This window comes from Ranitomeya variabilis, chromosome 7 (genome assembly GCF_051348905.1).
Source record: "Ranitomeya variabilis isolate aRanVar5 chromosome 7, aRanVar5.hap1, whole genome shotgun sequence".
Lineage (NCBI taxonomy): Eukaryota > Metazoa > Chordata > Amphibia > Anura > Dendrobatidae > Ranitomeya > Ranitomeya variabilis.
In genome coordinates, this window is record NC_135238.1 from 27,195,650 (window position 1) to 27,216,637 (window position 20,988).

Genomic DNA, 20,988 nt, shown 5'->3' on the forward strand with positions numbered 1-20,988 from the left:
GATGCTCGCTCAAAAGAAAAGTCTCAAATGCCTCTTCCAGTTACTTTCTATTGAAAGGCTATATGCACACGTTGCAGATTTGACTGTGGAATTTTCTGTGCAGATTCTGCATCTCTTGGCAGAAAACTCAGGTCAGAATCTGCGCCTTTTTTTGGTATGTGCACAAGTTGCAGATTTTGTGCAGATTGCTTCCTTTTTTTTTTTACCCTTGCAGATTTCTATAATGGAATGGGTGCAGAAACGCAGCAGATCTGCTCAAAGAATTGACATGGTCCTTTTTTTTTTTGAATCTGTTGCATTTTCCGTGCAGATTTTTCCGTACAGCATTTTTTTTTTTTGCCATTTATTTACATTGTACTGAATCACTGCAGCGTTTCTGCGCGGAAAAAAAAGCTGCAGTCCTGCAGGAAATCTGCAACCTGTGCACATACCCTAACCGCTTTGCTGTTCATCTGTTCGGTCTTTTGCGAGTTTCTCTTTTGCTTCAGGTTTTGGGAAATGAATAAAGCGCCGGTCCCTTCTAGGAAGCTGATGGAGAACGCTGCAAACGAGGCATCGTCCAATCAGAAGGCTGCAAAAAAAAAAAAAAAAAGGTTCAAAAGTCTCCAAAACCCTTCAGGGAAACACAAGACATCTCCAGAGAAGGAGCGGTTTCCACTACACATGTCATCGTTTACTGATTCTACCCCCCCCCCCCCCCCAAACAAAAACTGCATGCGCACATGCGCAGTGTGCACGGGGCCCTCTTTTTGGTCACTATTTAACACAGAGAGAATTTTTTTCCATTATAGGGTAAAGTGAATGGTGTCGCTAAAAAGTACAACACGTCCCCAAAACACAAACTCTCGTGTCACCATGGAGACGGAAAAATGATAATAAAAGGCTATGGCCCTTTAAGGAACATGAGGGGAAAAAAATGAAAGCGCAAAATTGAAGAATTCTCTGCGTCCTCAGGATTACCCCAGTCTTATTTTTCCATTATTATCTTCCACAAACACGACTCCACGCCACTTCCTGTGTCACTTCCACCCACAGTGCGCGGCACATTCCCTCATGGTCATTCGTGGGAACGTCATCCACGCTGCATGGGCGGAGCTACACTAAAATATTCACAGTCCCGCCTCAGCTCACCACCTGCCCAATAGAAATCATTACACTTGATGATTGACGTTCAGGAACCGGCCAGTAAACAGCGAGAAAATGATGAACGGTAACAGCCCCCCTCAGGAAGCTGTGCGCTGATTGGGTGACAGAATTAATTGACAGTAAGGATAACGAATCACCAAGCAGCCCGCTCTGCCTTGGGTTTCCCCGGCTCTCATCAGTCGGTTTCTGGCTGTCTCCGTGTGCGGACGCTCCTGGTGTAGACGGCCGCAGACATGACTTCTACCAACACCTTCACCAGCCTGGAGAGCGATGGCAAGCCGAGCTCTAGGTGAGACCGGGTGTACCCGTGGGGCAGCGGCGGGCTGGGTCACGCTGCAGCCTTGTAACTGCGGTATCTGCAGGCAGGAAGGGTGGAACTGGAGTTCGCGTTGCCATAGACACAATGTTGCAGCATTTTGGAATATTTAATAAATCGAACACAATGTATCAAAATATTGAAATGTGCTAATTTTTGGTCAGTTAATTTTTGGCCATTTTTTTTCCCTGCCCAGATGTGACGTATCCACCACGTCTGTGGTCGCTATTAACATTTTTTTTTTAATTATTATTTCACATATTTTAATACAAAAATAATAATTCTTCAGTTTTTGCAATCCAGTAAATTTGACTTGCACCTGGTGATCATTGCTAATTACCATGACAGGTCATCAGCCCTATAATTGGGAGATCATTTATTGTTTCTATGCCAATCTGCAATGTATAATGATAGATGGACGCAGAGAACTACGACTCCTGTCATCCTCCTTGTGTAGAGAGCCCTTAGAGGGTTAATTAGCGGCGTGTGCGCGTCTCGCCAGCCATGTGCAGACTATTGTGCCCGGCCCAGGCTTTTGTTCTGCACAAGGTGTGTAACATCAGGGAAGCAGCCGGATGCCATTGTCATCGCTCCATTTCTAGTCTGATGCCATTTTTTTTCTATTTCTTTGTTTTGCAAGAAAAAAAAAAATGCATAGAAAAATTGGTGCTTTTTATTTTATTTTTTCATATCTTGCAACAATCTGTCCCCAGGAGCAGGTCTGCAGAGAATCCTCTACTATTTCACATCCCCTTTTTTAATCATTTAATGTCTGTACTCTTGGGGAATTGCATTCTGAGTAATTGTCCTCTTCCATGTTGGCTGTTAATTGACCTTATGTCGCTCTGGAGGATTGGAGCGTATAATGCTGCAGGGCAGTGGGTAAACTGTCATGTAATAGGGAGTTGCACTGCAAGCAGTTTTCCTAATATCCTTTATATGCAGGAGTAATCTTACTTTGGAGAATTGCTTGCATTGCTATCACTTAAAGGGGGATTTGTGTCTGACACATGGAAGATATACAGTAGACATATGCTCTCCCTAAGCTAAAGGGGTTGTCTTGGATTTTAATGGTGGCAGATGTGGGAGTTGTAGTTCTACAGCTGTCGTGGAGCCGCAGGTTGCAGTGCACTGCCTCTAGCATTCCCATGAACTTCTAGGAACACATTCTTAGCCCCTCGTCTGAGCACGCTGCTGCAGCGTATAGGTGACTCCTTGCTGTCAGTCGCATGTCTCCTAAGTGATGGATGGCAGCGGTAGAGAACTACTCAGCATTAACGCTCTGCATGGTGCTTGTACACCTGCCATGCTGCAAGACGAGGACCAGCAGCCACCAGAGGTGTTTGGCAGCGACGTATTCCCCTCTCCTTATTGAGTAGACGTGTATGGGGGAAGACATTAAAAACGATTATTGAGCTGACCGCTATTTTAGGTGTATGGCCTCCTCTACATAGCGGTCAGCCAAACCACTGTTCCCTCTTTCCCCAATACAAATGCACTGGGCTTTAACTGCTAGATAGGTAGGGGTGATAAGCAGATGCTGGACACCTCTGGCAGCCGCTTATCTCCTCTTAGAACAAAGGACTGTTGTGCTGAAATCCAACATTTCTCCTAACATCGGTTTTTGGGGAGAGCTGGGACCCCCCCATACATATATTTTGGCTCGGCTGATGTTCATGTGATATATTTGGGTGTCTTAAGTCTGACTTTTAAGGGTTGATTATGTTATGTCCTCACCCGGTGAGCTGGCTTTCCTAAGCCATAGGTCAGGATGAGCATCAAGGACCCGGATGCTTTGATGCATCAGAGATGTACTAGCCGGACGGCTGGTTATGGAGGATTGGACTCGCAGAAGTGGAAGTACTAGATGCTGCAGTGTCGGGTGTGCAGCCAGCACCTTGGAATAACATAGACGAGTTGGTGGTAGTTAGGCACCTGAATGAGCGTGCAACAGCCAGGAAAAGCAGAACTTAATTGGTTACATTCCTGTAGGAGAGAGCTCAGGAGCTGCGGAAGTGAGTAGATAATCAGGCACCTGGCTATAGCAGAACTGAGTGGGGCTAGATTCCTGGAAGCACATAGTAGCAGTGTGCACTTGCTACCTGAATACTCAGGCGATGGGCGGGGGCCTGAGCTGGTGTGTAAAGTATCTATAGAAGCACAAATGGAGCTGGGTTAGGAGAAAACAAAGCCAGGTGCTGGAGTCAGGACACGCGAATAACGGATTGGATTAGCAGAAATTCTGAGTTACCAAATGTAGGATAAGGAGCAATCAGACAGCTGACGCGCACGGGGAAACCCTTCCTTAGGGAGCATCCACATACTCGTAAATTCTGGTCTGTGTTCGGGCAGCTATGCTAATACCTTTATAAGCATATATGGTGCTGTTGCTTTGGGTTAAAAAGCGTTGGTGTGGATGTCCCCTCCACCTAATCTTTCTTCACTAATCCGGTTGTTTTACTTTCTGCACCTACATTCTCGCTTTATCATCTATCATCTTGTCAGCTGTGTGTGCAGGAGAGGTAGACGCAGCGCCTGGCATCGATGTTTAGACGTCACCCGTCCATATACCCTTCATGCTCTTCACCAGGGATAAACCCTCAGTGTCGGAATGTGGCCTCCTTTCATGTAAAGGATCAGGGTGAATGATGACTCTGAGAGAGGTCTGATCCTGAGCCCATTACTTCTCGCCGATATTTACAGAGAGTGTCTCGTAAAATGTAAGCTAAGTGGGCTTTGTGTTGGGGTCACCTCTCATTAAAGCAGTAATGTATATCAAGACGTCATGGTCTATGTATAAAGTCTGGGATGGAGTGGACGGTTACCCTCTGCTATATATAATGTCCACCTGTACAACAGAGTGCATATGTAATACCGCCATACTGTGTCCTACTAGAAACGGAGCATAAAACGGGTCCCCTGCACATGCTCACTACGTACAGGGTCACACAGGTACTTCGTCCTCGCGCTCAAAGATTGCATATACTGTCAGTGCGCACACTTGTACATCATGAGCATGCACGCGTATGCGTATTTAGATACATGCTCGCTACGTATGTGCATACAGGTGTAGAGTCATTAAGTTGTCAGAGGTTACTCGTTGGTCGAGATGATGGGACCTGAACTGCCCCAGTCAATGGGCTGTATAGACACTGCATAGACATTCGCCCTTGGAAATTATTTAGGACAACCCCAGTATGGGTGGGATCACTATCAATTTGTCAAACTGCTGAGCCGCTGCATACTTTTTGCATATTTGGGTGACGTCATTCTGGATTGTTCAGTAATGGTTACGGGGTTGGTCATAACCACAACATGAAGGTGCGGCTCATTGTTTTATGCTGTGTACCTAGACATGTTCAGATTATTGGACCTGCAGTCAGACCAGGATTAGCTGCTATGTGCCATAAATTACAACTGTGTTACGCTTACACTTTATGGCCCCATATATCTGTAAACTGGCAGAGAAAATGAACTTTGATCCATTACAGTATTCACGTGCCCCAGGCAGGGCTGTGGAGTCGGTAAGCCAAACTTCCGACTTCAACTCCTTAATTTCCATAACTCCGACTCCACCAAAATGGGCTCCGACTCCATGACTCCGACTCCACAGCCCTGGCCCCAGGTCTCCTCACTAAACCAACCCCACCTGATGCCTCCTCTAATGGTGTCCTCCTCCACTAGGTGACTGCTCGCAGCGAGCTCTTACGCATGCGCCGTGTATTCCCAGCCTGGTACAAGTGAGGGGATACTTTTCTGTAGGCAACATGCACACTAATACACTTGTTAGTGAGGCTGTTTCCCACAACGGGGAGCATGTTGCTCATGAGTCGGGCTCGGCATGAACTGCGCATGTGCAAACGTTCACCAAAATCCCATCAATCAAGGCACACGCTTAAGAGTGATCTTACTCCGATTGCTTCCTCATCGAGAGGTGAATGGGGCCGTTGACGTCACTTGTACAGATTTCTGTCATCTTGTGTGCACCAGCGGCGGAGATCATGCACCTAAGGGCTCAGGCGGCTGTCCGAGCAAGGATCGCTAATGCACGGACAGGCTGCGGTTCTCCCAACCCAAGCATTGGGCTGCAGACATTATCAGGGCTGGGTTACTTCTCAGACTTCTAGATTGTGTCTCGGGTTTTTGCTTTTCTTTTGTGTGTCTAGTCGGGCCTTTGTTTCACCCCGAGAAAAACATCTAAGAGGAAACAAAAGAGCTTTGGTTTTCAAAAAAAATAAAAAATCCAATTCTTGTGGTGAGCCTAGAAATATTGTATGTACATCCACCTTGTGCAACATTGTATGAAGGATGTCAGAATTTACTGTGACGCCGATCCATAAACAAGAGTGAAGAAGGGCAGGCGCTCACCTTGGTAAACATAGGCGTGTAAGTAAATCACTTCTTAGACGTCTTATGTAACATCCAGTGTGTTCGCGCTCCCCAAGCGATGACTTAGCATCATCCTAAAAAATACTTCCAGCTTAGTAGGGCCCTACTGACATTGAGGTCCAGAAGAGTATATAGAAAGAGGCTTTTGCCTGGAAGAATAATGCTGTTATTCAATGATTTTCTTTCCAAGCTCCTGGCTGGTTGTGACATGCATACTTCATGTTTGTGTCCTGCAAGACACAGATCAAAGCTGTTCAATATCGGTCATTTGCCACCCTGCGGTTTCTGGGGTTGTTATGGTTAATTACAGGAACGCCATCGACAGCTTGTAAATCATACATGTGTCTGCTTAAAAGCCCAAGCGTCTGATAGAACAATGGCCTGGGAAGAGGCTTCACCTGCGGCCTTGTTAACGCGTTTCACGCTTCAGGAGATGCGGCTCGACCACAATCCTCAGCTGGAGATATCTGGGTGGGGCGATTTGTAGAGCAAGATAAGAGTTGGTGCTTTTCCCAACAGGGTCTAATGCTAACAAATATCATGATTCCTATATTGGGACCATATTTATGGGTTCTTTGCCCACATTGCAGTTTAGGGTCTCATTTGGAGCCGCCATTGTCAATTTTGGCACCAAGAATAGTGCAACATCCACCGGTGTTTGTGCCATCAAAATGCCGGAAAACCAATTTTCCCTCACTGGAAGCCAGTAGGTTTCATCAGGCACCATTTGAGGTTTTCTCGTGATGGATCCAGCGTTGTGGATAATGGAATCCATGGCACAGACGTGAAAAGTCTTAGGTTCTCAAGATTCCTTTATGGATCACTAAACCAAAGAATGCTGTGCCCCTTAGGCTGTTTTTTCGTTCCCTTCATTAGCGTAAGACAGGCTTAGGCCAGTTTTGCTTGTCTGTCGATCAGTCTGAGTATGAACCATGATGTCCAGACATGTCTACGAGGTTGTCGTGTAAAGGTCGGGAGACCCAAAGTCCTTCTGAACTTAGTGGGTTGTTGTAAGATGTGCGTAACTGGCCTGGTAGAAGTTTGAGCTTGTCGTAGGGGCTTGGCTGTGTGCTTCCACCTCTTTGCTTTAGTGATTGATGTGCGTCTCTGGATCTGGACACTATACAGTCAAAACCTTTGATATGTCAACCATTTTTAGAAATGAGTTACCTTTAAGGAGGTTTTCCGGGAGGTGAATGGCTCTGATGTCTTATCTTGCACATACTTACCCGGATGCCTGTACATCTGGCAGGTATTATACTTTTGCTGCTTAAACCGTATTTCTGTGACTATTTTCTGGACTCGGAAGTGCTGGAGGATTGTGGACAGGTACCGACTAGGGAAAAAAAAACAAAATCTGATCCAGCTGATTTTTTTTTCTTTTATGTAGCCGGATACTGGTGAGAACAGACGAGTCCAGTCTCTGCAATGTGATTTCATTTTTTTTTAGTGCAGAAGATGGCAGCAATCTGAGCGTCTCATCTCTCATGCACACAGTCATATTACAGTATATATCAGGCCTCAGTCCACACGTAGTTTCCGTCAGTTTTGTTTACAGTGCAAGTTCCTCCTCGTTTTTGCATTTTGTGGTTACGCACCATGTGATGGCTCTGCTCTTCCATATTTAACTCTCTAAAATCTGCTGAAGAGGGACTATTGATGATATTTTACATTAATCATATTAGTTACAGTGAAATGCAAGAAATGTTTGGCCAATTTTTGCAGCCGAAGTCAGGAGGAACGTGCACAAAAGGGTAACTGGAGGTGGATGGTAATGATTTTCCTTTTGCGCCATTTACCCAATTTTTTTTTTGGCGGGGCGGAGGATTTTTAATGAAATGTGTTTTTTCTTGGTCGCCTTTCCTTCCTCCCATCCCTTTCGTCTATATGACGTCTAATATGAAAGTGACATACAGCTATTGGCAGTAATAATTTTCAGCGTTGGGTTTTGCCAACTGTTAATTGAAAAAAGCCAAAAGCCGCCGTCATGAATCCGCTCACACTTGGGTTCCTGAAGAATGTGTTCATTGTCTTCACTGCTACTGAGTAAAGGTTTCTCGTTGTTACCTTGCTGGCCATTATCTTCATTTTATGAAGCACTTCAACTTTTGGATTCCAGGCAGAATTCGCCTGAAAAAGATGCCGTGTGCACAAATCCTTTTAAAGAACCGGTCAAGAGAGAATGGACTCTCGGTACCTGTAACGCCCCTTAGAGGTTTCTCCTGCAACATGAGGATTGTATGGGATTGGGTTTTCACTGTTCTCGCTTTGGTTCCCATGGAACGTCCTCCTCTGTAACTGGATCAGCTCTGACTTCTTTTTTTTTTTTTTTTTATGTAGTTCATTCCTCGTTGAGCTCACATCTGTTTTGCAACCATCTGATGTTTGCTCTTTTATTTTCCCTCTGGACTTTGGATATAACTAGTAAATCGGAGCAGACACTGCTTCAGTTTGTTGGCCTTGACACTGAACTCCAACGCTCCGTCCTCCTAAACTAGTGACCTGAGCGATCAATAGTCTCTTGTGAGTTATAGGTGACCATGCTATAGAAGCCAACACTGTGCACCACAGTAATCACTCGCTGCTATGAATGGTAATCTAAATGGTAGAGATCGACTTACTAAAGACTGTCTCATAAGTCCTACAGCCAAATCGGAAGATCACGGCGTTGCAGTCGGTGTGATCGGACCACTTTCAGAGTCCTACAACACCCCAGCACTTTTCTTGATGCTTAAAATTCTAATGTTCGAATTTACGGTTGGACCAAAAATTCTCATCTTGGAATTTACGAGTGTACCTGGTCCATGGACTCCACCAGGGTGATTTTAAGACATTGGATTGGTTAAGGTTTTAAGTTGTCTGTTATAGAAAATATATTGCCAATCCATAGACTATATGGTCACTGGTGGTCTGACCGCAGAGATGGCTACCGATCACAAGTGAGCATGTGCAACAACTGCTGTACACTGTCTATAGGAGGGGTGGTCGCACATGCTCATAAAGGAGACTCTGGGGCCACCATTCTTGGGGTTGGACATCTAGCGATCATGCTTTCATCACCTGTCCCTATATGTAGGATTTGAGGAACCCTATTTAAGGTTATGACACTTTTTCAGTCGCACGCTACGTGGAGTCATCCGTTTCGCTTAGGACCTTCATTTCCTAGTTTAAGTCAACAAAAGGATTGTTTCTACTTTCTAATAAGTGCTTGACATAATGGATGTTCAGGGTGACAATGGCCGCTTTTAGGTTTTTCCTGTTTGCTGTAATAGACGGGAGGGGCGAGCGAGGAGAATCACGTGTCTTCTGCTAAACAGGCTCGTCTTTTGTCAGCATTAATGGCCATCTTTACGTCGACTTGCTTTTTTTCACAGCGCGTTTTAGCATCTTTATACTTTTTTTTTTTTTTCATAATACCAAGTCTACAGGATCCGCTCAGTGCGGTGTCCGACATCTCCTAGGTCAAGGGTTTCTCTTTATTAAAACCATTCGCGTCAGGGACCACAAGCGTCCGTCGCCTTTAAGGGTCGATTTTCTCAAGAGCATTTTCCCATTTGTCTCACTTGGGGAATTCATCCTTCATTAGCCAAAATGGAAAGTAGAAGCCAGATGAGGTCGTAAACTAAAGGAGGTCAATCAGCACAAAGTCTGACCAGTGGTGAACTGTGCGGCCATATTGATTATCTGGGGTCGGACTGTTTGGTCACTTTTTCCTTTTAGGCCTAATGAGGGTCAGTGGGGGTCTGTGTTATTTTGTAAATTTAGCTGTAACGCAGGAAGGGCTGTCATCATGGAAGGTAGTTTTTCTTTTGATTCGGTTCCCAAGAGCAAATTGCATCCATGGATTGTGCTGGATTCTGTAAGGGCATGCTGGGAGTTATAGTTCTGAAACAGCTGGATAGCCACTGATTGAAAACTAGTGGCATCGTAGGTAAATACCTGACCACGTCAGCAAGGTTTTTGCCTATCTTTCTGGCAAAAAAGGGGACATGGTGTCTGTTTTCCATCAATCACTATTCATTAAAGGGATTTACTACAAATCCCTTCCAAAAAAATTCCTTAAAGGGGGTTATCTATTTTGTAAAAATCAACAACGTAGATATTCAGCCTCCAGCAGCGAGGGTTTCTTGTTACTTTTTCGGCCACATGCCATCAATGCAAAAATCATCAGCAGCAGGGACCCCCTGAAGCGCATGTGCAGTAATATACTATTAGGGAATGCTGGGAGTTGTAGTTTTTCCACAATTAGCATCGTCTCATCTTTGCTTTAGATTGTTATATGTGACATTCCATTTGTGGCTTTTTCTGCTTCTCGTATGTGATCGGGCCTTGGCGTGGGCCCCTTCACCTCCGCGCCAGCAGCTGGGATAAGTTAGGAGGTTTCCTGTGTAAATAGCTGAAATGCGCAGGATTCCTCACTTCCATGTTACGCTCGCCGGCCGCGACTCTCGCATTTTACACCAATTCCTTTTTTTTTCTGTGTTTTTTTTGCAACGTTTACAAAAATTACAAAACAAAGTGAATATAATGTAAATATATACAATACAATATATCGGGGGGGGGGCAGGGACTGTTCCTCTCCACTTTCCATATGCTGAGCAGACAACGGCGCAGATTCACCACAATTCTACTAAACTGTTTAAAAAGTGGCTATAGTTTGTTCCTGCCCAAAAAGTTCATATTTTTACACCGACTTTACCAACTATTTTAAAATTAGGTGGAAGTTATCATTATTTATGACACAAAAGCAGGGTAGATTCTGATGGAAATCTTATTTTCTTGCTGAAATAAGCGCCAAATTCTTTGATTAAAAAAATAAAAAAAAATAATAATAATTTGGAGCATTTTAGTTGAACACATCCTTCATCAGAACAGGTGTACAAGATGCCGTGATTTGGCGTCTATGTCCGTCACCTCTGACTGCAGCTTCTTTCCTATGGGAACTAAGGGTTGGGCATGTTGAAGTCCAGCAGCCCGATCTGTCGGAGAAGACGGGACACCCTCGTATACAGTGGATGGTTGGATGTCCGTGCTGAAATTGGTAGTTGGGGACAATGTAACTACCACTGCACTTTTCGATTTACACTGAGCTTATAAAATGCAAATAAGGTCTCTGGGGTTCTCCTTTAATTTGGCATTATTTTCATTATTGCACGGTAGATGGAGGCTGGGTGTAGTGGACGTAGTACGTTGGGTGTTTGCCCAGTGCCTTGCGGATAGCGTTCCCTTCCCCCACAGTATGTCAGCTGATGTGTGTTGGCCGAGATCAGCGTCTCTGCTTTTAGTATCTGCAGGTCCTCTTACACGGGGACATGATTGCCAGCACATCACTCCGCAGTCACAACGAGAGCCAAGCTTATCTAAAGCCTACAGCGCTCGTCCTGTCGACAGTATTTAGTGCAGCCTCTGCACTAGAAATATAGCTCTTAAAGGGATATGCTATCACTTAAGGATCAATGGAAGGGCAGACTTGTTGGACCCCCCATCATCCTGAAAATATAGGAGTCGGGGCGATCCCTGTGCATCTGCTACGGTTGTGTCCGAGCCGTCTCTTGTAAGGAGCACTGCAGAAAAGCAACCAAGAATGGTTGATCTATCATCAGTTTACATTATTTATTTATTTTTTGCCCTGGAGGATGTTGATCAAAATTTATCAGTGTGATAAAACTTAATGCAGAGTTAAACTTTTTTTTTTTTTTTTTACTTTTTTTTTAACTTTTTTAAAGTAGCATGATTCTGGAAATGTTGCACACTGGTCTTCTGCAATGCACAAATTCCCCCCCAAAATATAAATTAAAATAACGACACGCCATGGGGTAAGAAGTGCATTTGCACAAAAAAGTATGACTCTTTTTTTCATTTAAAGTCACAAATGATGAATTGGGAGAATACATCAGGAACTAGGTACCGAATGCCGCACTGATGAAGGAAAAATGTGCAAATTCAGTGAAAGGCCTAAAATGGATGATGATGCATATGTACAGTGTATAATGATCATGGTTGATTTTCAGAGGCGTCCTCGTCTGCAGGAAAATGTGACTTTGCCCTTTTATCTTTGGTGCATAAGATCTGTGCTGAGCATTGCTGAATTCCTCATCCATTTCCTTTTCTTTCTGTAGGGTATTGAAGCCGCCGGGTGGAGGATCAAGCTGCATATTTGGGAATTCAGAGGAAGTTTCTGCACCGAAGAGGCAAGGCAAGATGTCCTCCAACATCTTTGAAGCCCCTCCTGAGCCAGGAAATGTACCAAAGAGATCCAACCCCCCAGGTCAGGGCTCCTAGTATGAGAAGACACGCTGCTGCTATTTACATGGGATTTCCCAAAGCGTGTAATGACCACTAACAACTTCCATGTGCTGGATAAAATATGTAAAAGCAGAATAACTGTATTAACTGCAAGACAGTCTCAAGAGCTGCATTCACAATACTGCAAAGATGAAATCTGCCAATATTCCAATTTGGTTCAGTGCCACCAGAATGCAACTCACCAGAGCCAGCTCCATGCGAAGTGTCTTGTTTATACCGGGCTCTGCCCAGGACAGAACCTCCCATTGCATATTAGAAGCTGAATTTCAACAGCAACCAGGAGAATAATGAGTGCAGCTCTGGGGTATAATACAGGATGTAACTCAGGATCAGTAATGTAATGTATGTACACAGTGACTGCACCAGCAGAATAGTGAGTGCAGCTCTGGGGTATAATACAGGATGTAACTCAGGATCAGTAATGTAATGTATGTACACCGTGACTGCAGCAGCAGAATAGCGAGTGCAGCTCTGGAGTATAATACAGGATGTAACTCGGGATCAGTAATGTAATGTATGTACACAGTGACTGCACCAGCAGAATAGTGAGTGCAGCTCTGGCGTATAATACAGGATGTAACTCGGGATCAGTAATGTATGTACACAGTGACTGCACCAGCAGAATAGTGAGTGCAGCTCTGGGGTATAATACAGGATGTAACTCAGGATCAGTAATGTAATGTATGTACACAGTGACTGCACCAGCAGAATAGTGAGTGCAGCTCTGGGGTATAATACAGGAGGTAACTCAGGATCAGTAATGTAATGTATGTACACAGTGACTGCACCAGCAGATAAGTGAGTGCAGCTCTGGGGTATAATACAGGATGTAACTCAGGATCAGTAATGTAATGTATGTACACAGTGACTGCACCAACAGAGTAGTGAGTGCAGCTCTGGGGTATAATACATGATGTAACTCAGGATCAGTTCTATTATTTACTATTTTATTAAGCTTTCTATGCACCCCCCATATTTGACTTGAAAACTATGGTCTTCATGTGCTAGAAAACAAGAGATCGTCATGGGTTTCACACTCTAATCACCCCGTGGCTTTGTACAATGAATATATGCCTCCTTCTGTAAATGAATGCAGGCAGAATAAAGCAAAGTGACCTGAAAGTCTTATCTTCGGAGGACAGGACTGGACTAGTCTGGTCTGTAAGGAAACTTGAGAAGAGATTCCTGTTACCCATTATACTGAAACTGTGGAAACGCGATTCTCCTTGTTGTATACACTAAAAGTGTTTCGTGTGGAGGAGGGAAGCGAAGCAGGTATCCTGTATCTCCTTCACTGCTTATTCTGGCATACATTCATTCTTTACAAGGGGAGCAGAGTAGCTACAATTAAAGGGCATCTGTCAGTAGGATCAGCCCTCCTAAGCCGTCTATATGGTCACATAGGTCATAGTAAACTGAATAAAATGACATCTTGATATCTGAGATCCGATGACTTATTCCAGAGAAATCCACTTTTGTTAATATGTAAATGAGCTGTTAAGATCTATCGGCCGGACATAGATCTCCCCGAGGATCTGCCTCCAGAGATTATTTTAAATGAAAGTGTGTAACCAGTGTGAGACATGTAGATTAGGAGAGCAGACTGTCGGTGATTACATGTCTCACACTGGTAACTCCCTCCTTTCATTTTAAAATAAGCTCAGGAGGCAGATTCTCAGAGAGATCTATGTCCGGCCCATAGATCTTAACAGCCCATTTACATATTCCAGAGAAACCTATATTTTCTTATTAAGACTTTGGATCTCAGATATCAAGGTGTCATTTTTTTCAGCTTCCTATGCCCCACATGCCCATATAGACTGCTTAGGAAGGATCATCCTACTGACAGGTGCCCTTTAATGCATACTGTATATAGTTAGCTCCCCCTAGGGGTGGCTGCAGGAAGCCATGGTTTAATAATTTCACGCTCTTCCCATGCTTGGGATTCTGAGCTCTGTATCACAAAAACGGAACCTCAGTTACGTTATGAAATTGGTAAAGAATTTTGGACCGATTTAGACAAAAACACTGATGTACGAAGGCGAATATTCAGGTTTTTTAGGCTTGCGTCATAAAAAAGGAGCACATCTTGTGCATATTCATTTGCATAATGTGTTCGCTCAGCCCAGGAATCATCAGGAGGTGAGGTTTGGGGTCGTACACTAAGAGGTTTCCTGATGAGAGCGGATGGGCGGACTGCAGACAGCTGGGGATCCTGCTGAGCTGGCACTTGGGGGCCCGGCCCAGAGCGGGGTCTTGTGTCAGCTACCGAGATACTCGGAGGCTCCTCCTAGACTGGGAGAGATATCTTCTCCGCTGTCGGCCCAGATGTGTGCGCAGTGTGGATAACCCCCCATGTGTGATAAACCCCCGACCACTTTACAATGGCAAAGTGTTGGGGTGCAGAGGGGCATTCCTCCGGCCGGTGCAGTGTGCATTATATCATGTGTTATGGTGCAAATCTGGCAGATTTTATTTTATTTTTTTTATATATTTTGGCCTCATGTCAGGGGAGAAGGAGGAGGGTTTGGGTATAAAGCAAACAAATCCAGGAACCGGCCAGATGTGCAAATATCTCGGGAGCTGAAAGGAGTTGATAGATTTACTGCCTGTGGGGTGTGAGGTACAACTACTCCCACTCAGACCTCCTGCAGGTCGTGAACTAGGAGTATTACTCTGCCATGGCAATATAACATGTATGGAGGCATCCTATGTGTCCCCTAGAGACAAGGCATGGTGGAATTAAACATCCAGAAGACTAGGGGTGTCCAGCATAGCAGGTACTTATTAAAGGCAGTCCTGGGTTAAGGAGAGTGAGTCTATGGGGAGGTAGCGATCAGCCAGCGAAAGGGAAGCACCATGGACCTGAGTGATCATTTATGGGGATTATAGCTGGTCATGAACATTAGATATTTCTGCTGAACCGGTCGACTGTCCGTGTGTGATGGTGTCCTGTCGGGGTAAAGAAGTGTCGGCATGTGGATTTCTGGTATCTGCTCTCATCATTGTAAACATGCACGCTCAGCCGACCTGAGCATGCACATGTAGGGGTTGGAAAGAATAATAGTTGGCTGTGTGAGCATTTGATCGACCACTGTCTTATGAAGTTGGGTCTGTTCATTGGATATTTTGGTGGGATCTGAGGGCAAGCGGATGGTTTATAGAAATAAGATCCCATACAATTGATTGGATTGGGCAATGAATCTCTAATATGTGGTTGTCTTCTTATTGAATGGTGTTCACCGTCTTCCCACAGGTGGAAAGACCAGTGGTATCTTCCAGGACGCGGCCCCTGTACAATCGCCTGCACGGCAGAAGCCCCCAGGAGGCAAAGACGGTGGTATTTTTGGTGAAGCGCAGCTGCCGACTAGCCCCAAAGCGCATCCGAATAAACCAAAGGTATCGGCCCTTGTACCGCTTGCCCTGCTAGTAGTGAACACCAAGGTCGCGCCTCATCCTCTGCCCAGAGCTCGCACGTATGCTGTGTATGACATTACATTGTAACTTTATGTAAATCTCTTGTGTTCTGCAGGATAACATCTCGTTAAAAGAGGAAGTTGTAAAGACCCCCAAACCCGGTAAGTACCCGCAGCAGCGGGCAGGTAACTGCCCCTCCTGTCCGTTAAGTCCAGCATAGGGGCCTAGTCATGCGCGCGTCCCTGTCCATAGATTGTGGCTGGTATTGATGGGAATGGCGCTCTGCAGAGCCCTGTCTTGATTGGAGGGGGCGAGCGCATGAGTGCAGCGCTCTATTTCCAGCAAACCCCCATGGACTATGAATGGAGCGGAGGCAGAGCATGCACACCTCTCCTCCATTTTAGGGAACAGTCACGGCTGTCTAAGTTGGACGGGGATGACAACGCAGTGCTCGGACTGGCTGGCGGCTCTCCTGACCCGTGTGTGACAGCAGCTCAGAAATACATGCTGTCTTACTCCTGCCAGGAGAGCCGCCGGCCCGTCCGAGTATTGCGATCCCCATCAGGGTTATTTGGCCATCGGACTGATCACTAAGATTCTGGAGCCCCCTTCTTAAAAGTGATTGGTGTCCTGGAGGTTGTCGGCACTGATTGCTGTCCTGGAGGTTGTCGGGACCGATTGGTGTTGTTCTGGAGGTTGGAACCCATTGTTCAGAAGGTTATCTATGAATAGAGAGAACTTTGAGTTTTGGGAAACAATATAAAGTAAAAAGATTTCTTCCAGCTCTGTCTAAAATTCCAAACTTTATTCAGGAAAGATACAAATCTTGGTACCGCGTTAGCCAGTGGATAAGAAAAATATTTAGAATTGAGAGTCCTCAGTGGTTGATACCTTTTTAATGGCTAACTGAAAAGATAGTAAATTGCAAGCAATTTTCAATTTAGAATTTCTATTAGTCTAGGCCTGATGAAGAGACCTGAGTAGTCTCGAAAGCTTGCAATTAATTACCATCTTTTCAGTTAGCCACTAAAAGTTATCAACCACTGACGACTCTCAATTCTAAACTTTGTTCAGTAGTTATTTATAATTCCATAAGTCAGAATAGAGGAAAAAGGGTAGCATTTGATCTTACTCCTATGATCCTAATCAGAGTACGTAGGGTTATAGATTACAATCGAAACGCGTCACTTTTTCCTTTGTGTTTTTTTTATTTTTTTTTTTGAGTGGTATAGAATTTTATCCCAGGTGATGGAACAAACCTTTTCTTTTACATTACTGCACACGTTTGATCAGGACGGAGCTCTGTGCACCTGGAATACTTGGACATTTTTGATGAGCCGGCTTTATTGCATTTATGATTTTTGGAAAATCTCCTTAAATTTTGGCCCTGTACCCGTGTCTGTTGGACATTGATGGCATATCCAGTGGAAATTCTACCAATATACAAGTACCCCTTTACACTGGAACAAGATCATTGTGTCATTAAAATGACGTCTAATCCAATGCTCTGCAATCTAGCTGTGGCGAGACTACAACTCCCAGCATGTTCTGGTAGGAATTTTACATTTGCAGGAGAATTGAATAGAAGCTACCCATGATACTGGATTGTGTGAAAATGGAAATTACTATCTCTGCAAACACTAGTTGCCAGATGACTGTCTGTGCGTAGCATTAGTCAGACTCCATGAAGACGTCCGCGGTGACTGTGGGAGTCGTTGTCGGCCGCGTCATTATTTATATACACAGCGTGACTGCTCCCTGTCTGATCTATTTTAGACCCTACGTGTAATGGCTGAATATAGACGCTGCTGTAGAATAACACCGCAGCCGCACATGGAAAGGACGGGCGTCACTAACACAGTGGATATATTGGTGGTCTCTACAATCTGTATGGAGACGCTCCCCCCTGGCATTCTGATTGTCTCCATGTCGAGTGGAAGAAAGAGCAGTATGCAAGTGGTTAATGAAAAATCTTTCGTTTTACGTTTACAGCTCCCATGCTGAACTATGTATTTCAGTGGCAATCAATCCCTGTGCAGTGCGATCTTTGTCCAAAAGTGTAAGAATCGGATTACGGCGCAGGGAGACGCACAAGGCTTAACGCTTTAAAGTTAGACATCCTAATTTTGATGTCCGCATCGGTGACAAATGAGTAATTTATTTTGTTTTTTGTCTTCTAGCCCCTGCAGTGAAAGCTGATCCGCCCGCGCCAGCACCAGAAGCAAAAATACCAGTGCCCAAAGAAGAAAAAGTGTCCGTGCCAGACCCCGCTCTCGCAGCTCATGAACCACATCTTGGCCCCCGGCCGAGGTGTCACAACAGAGTCCTGAACCCACCAGGAGGCAAATCCAGTGTCACGTTCTATTAAGTAACAGAATTAGCAGGGCGATAGGGTGACCAGCGCAGGAAGTCACTATCTGAGGAGGACGACTGGCATCTGTCCGTCACTCTCCCCCCGGTGTGATCCTCATCCTATAGAGCTGCTTTACCTGCCTGTGATGTGGATAAAGCCCCTCTATGGTGCGAGGACTTCATACAGCTCCATAGATCTTTCAGACTCAAATGTTTGGTGCTGACTAATTTCTTTGGCTCATCCTAGCATCGGGAAGTTTATTTTTCTGATTCTGAGCTCCGCATCCCCTGCACGGATAAGGATTTAAAAGTTTACATTCTGTATTCCCCATGGCCACCACTAGGGGGAGCTTGCTGCATTTTCTTTCCAGGGTTCATTATGTGATCAATATGCAGTTAGCCTCTTTCTCTAACTTTCAGTTGTCTCTGAACTAGTGGGTGGAGAATAGCTACTATTGTGCCTCCCATACACAGACATGAGGGATCTCTACTCTCCGATCGCTATGTAGCATGTTTAGAAGCACGTTGTACAATACTGAGCAGTGTAGCTGTGAATCCAGCACAGGAGTGACACACCTTCTAGAAAGAAGCAGCGCAGGTCTGCCTCTTACTCTCTCCTTGTCCATAAATTTCAGTAAGCAGCCTAAATCTGACCCTTTAGTGAGCCGAGCAGCTTTTTTTTGGGCAAGATGGATTTTTATCTGTATGTCGGAGTGCATAATGGAAAAAGTGGCTGATAACTGGAGAAAGAAGCAGATCTCTCTGATAGTGTATTTTTGCAAAGTGTCTTGTATTCATTTATATATTTATGCCTAGTTTGGTCAAGCGACTGGTCAATTAAATCTGTATCCACCCAGGGAAATTGAGGCTGTTTATCAGAAACAGGAGAGCCAATTTATACATGTAGAGAAATTATGCGGTGCAAAATTAAGGAGTGGTTGCAAGAATCCTATTAAATGGCTTTTTCTTTTAAAGGGGATGTCTCACAATTAAATATAATTAATTGTATAATTATTAAAATGACCAATATTTGCAGTTTACATGATTGAGCTGGCTGAGTATGGCGCCACCTGCTGTACATAGTGTATGGCAAAATGCACGTCCTCCTGAGCATTGGCGGACATGCATGCTTGGGGCTCTGCAGGGCAGACCATAGAAATAACTATTTCTAAAGGATCGCAGCCGTATGGCGGTATAACTAAGAACACTTCTGCAGGAAATGTAATAAGGAACCATATTGTCAGCTACTGCTTGGGCAAAAAAAAAAACTGCTTCTGCAGCACTAAAGGTGGGAAGCTTAAAAGGGAAAATTTATATTTCTCTACTCTAGCCAATTAACAGCATTTCTGCACTTTTGCTGTAAGATTATTGGGACCCTTTTAATCAGGATACAACTAATTTATTTTACATGATCCCTTTCCTTAACTCCTTTTTGTTCTCACATTGAGATAATGTAAAGACCGATGACCGCCATGGTGTCTATGTACCGGCGTCCACTGTGACGGATCTACCCTGCTGATTGTTACCTGCTCTATTGCCTTCTGATCACCTCAGCTTTTTAAGGGGGTACTCAATAATAGATTCTCGTACCCTCACCATTCAAGTGCAGGCACGAAAACAAAAATCTCAAAATAGTTTGCCTATAATATTCTTTTACCGGGATGCTGGGCAAAATGCACTGGTGTGAGGGGTGCAGAGCGAATGTGCTGCCTCCTCTGGCCTTGCACTACATGGACGTGTCCCTTTAAGGGCAACTAAGTGGAACGTCACTTCTGTATCAGCATATGACAAGTACAATAAAGTAGCAGTGGTGTCTGTTCTTTAGGGTCAATTTCCAGTTCTGGAACCACCAAAACGAAATGAGTGAACTGGGCCAACCCTATACCAGGAGTTATCATATGGTATTTCTTCCTGCAGCTGTAGCAAAGTACAAATGTGGCACCTAATGAACATCTGTGCTGTAATAGAGGGGGGTCCTGCATAGCCAAACATACCCCTAGGGCTCATTAAGCCGTCCGTGCAGATCAGACCACAATGCACGCTGACTGCCGAGTGTGACCGCTTCACACGCTCCGGTCAGGAGACCCACGGCCAGTCCGTGCATTGCGATCTAATCTCCGGGCAATATGCATGGACGTCTGATAAAGGTTATGATAAGGTGTTGTCGTCTGTAAGAAAGTAAAGGCTGGAACAAAAGTTATATAGTTTCCCCGAAACAGCCCCACACTTGTACACAGGCTATGACTGGTAATGCAGCATTTACTGAGACTGAGCTGCAATACCAGACATGGCCTCTAGACCAGGGTGGCGCTGTATTTGGATGACACAATTTTTCTTTCATATGATTCATGAAAGTTGTCAATTGTCACCATGTAGTTAAACATTATATAATGTGTTAGCCATTTTTTATGATGTTCTAATATGGGCAAAAGTCAACAGCAATTTGGATCTGTCATCTACAACACAATGTGGCATTAATATAATTCCACCTCCCCCCATAAGGTCTGGTGATGCTACTGATTGTAGGGCAGGTGACCCGAGCTGTATCCTTAGTCCTCCATTACACCTCCTGTTATCGGATCCAAAAATGACCTCCGCTGACGTGTGACATTAATAGGAATTAGCTGGTACCCCCCCATATCGGGGCTTTAACCCCGGGACATGTCCTGTTTTCTTGTATCCTGAATGTACAGGTTCTGCTGATCTGGATTTGGCGGCGTCAGGTTTCATCTCTTGCATTTATCTGATTGATGCCATTTATACGGTTATAATGCACCTCTTAATAAACATTGTATTTTGTTAATGACTAAGGCTCATGTGTTTGTGTCCTCGTCCTCCCCCGTAAGCGGTGTACACACCATACAAAACTCGCCGTGCTGTGGAAGTTATTGGGTTTTAGAAACTTTATTTATGAAATTAGTTATAAAATCTCCCTTTATCTGTAGATTAGACACATGGTAAACATTTCTGGTTACTTTTCATAGTAAAACATTAAGGGCATGTTGACACTGCAGATTTTGCGGATTTTTCCGCAGCGGATTTGGAAAAACCGCTGTGGTTTC

The 20,988-nt window shown here is 44.6% G+C and overlaps 1 protein-coding gene across 1 annotated transcript; it reads left to right on the top strand.

Moving 5' to 3' along the window:
- The first annotated feature begins 1,277 nt into the window (after positions 1-1,277).
- On the top strand, positions 1,278-20,732 carry JPT2 (Jupiter microtubule associated homolog 2). The gene is made up of 5 exons (XM_077274711.1): positions 1,278-1,435; positions 11,971-12,119; positions 15,414-15,556; positions 15,690-15,735; positions 17,755-20,732. The coding sequence occupies exons 1-5, from the start codon at positions 1,380-1,382 to the stop codon at positions 17,940-17,942; spliced, it is 582 nt and encodes a 193-aa protein (XP_077130826.1). The 5' UTR covers positions 1,278-1,379; the 3' UTR covers positions 17,943-20,732.
- Positions 20,733-20,988: the final 256 nt, after the last annotated feature.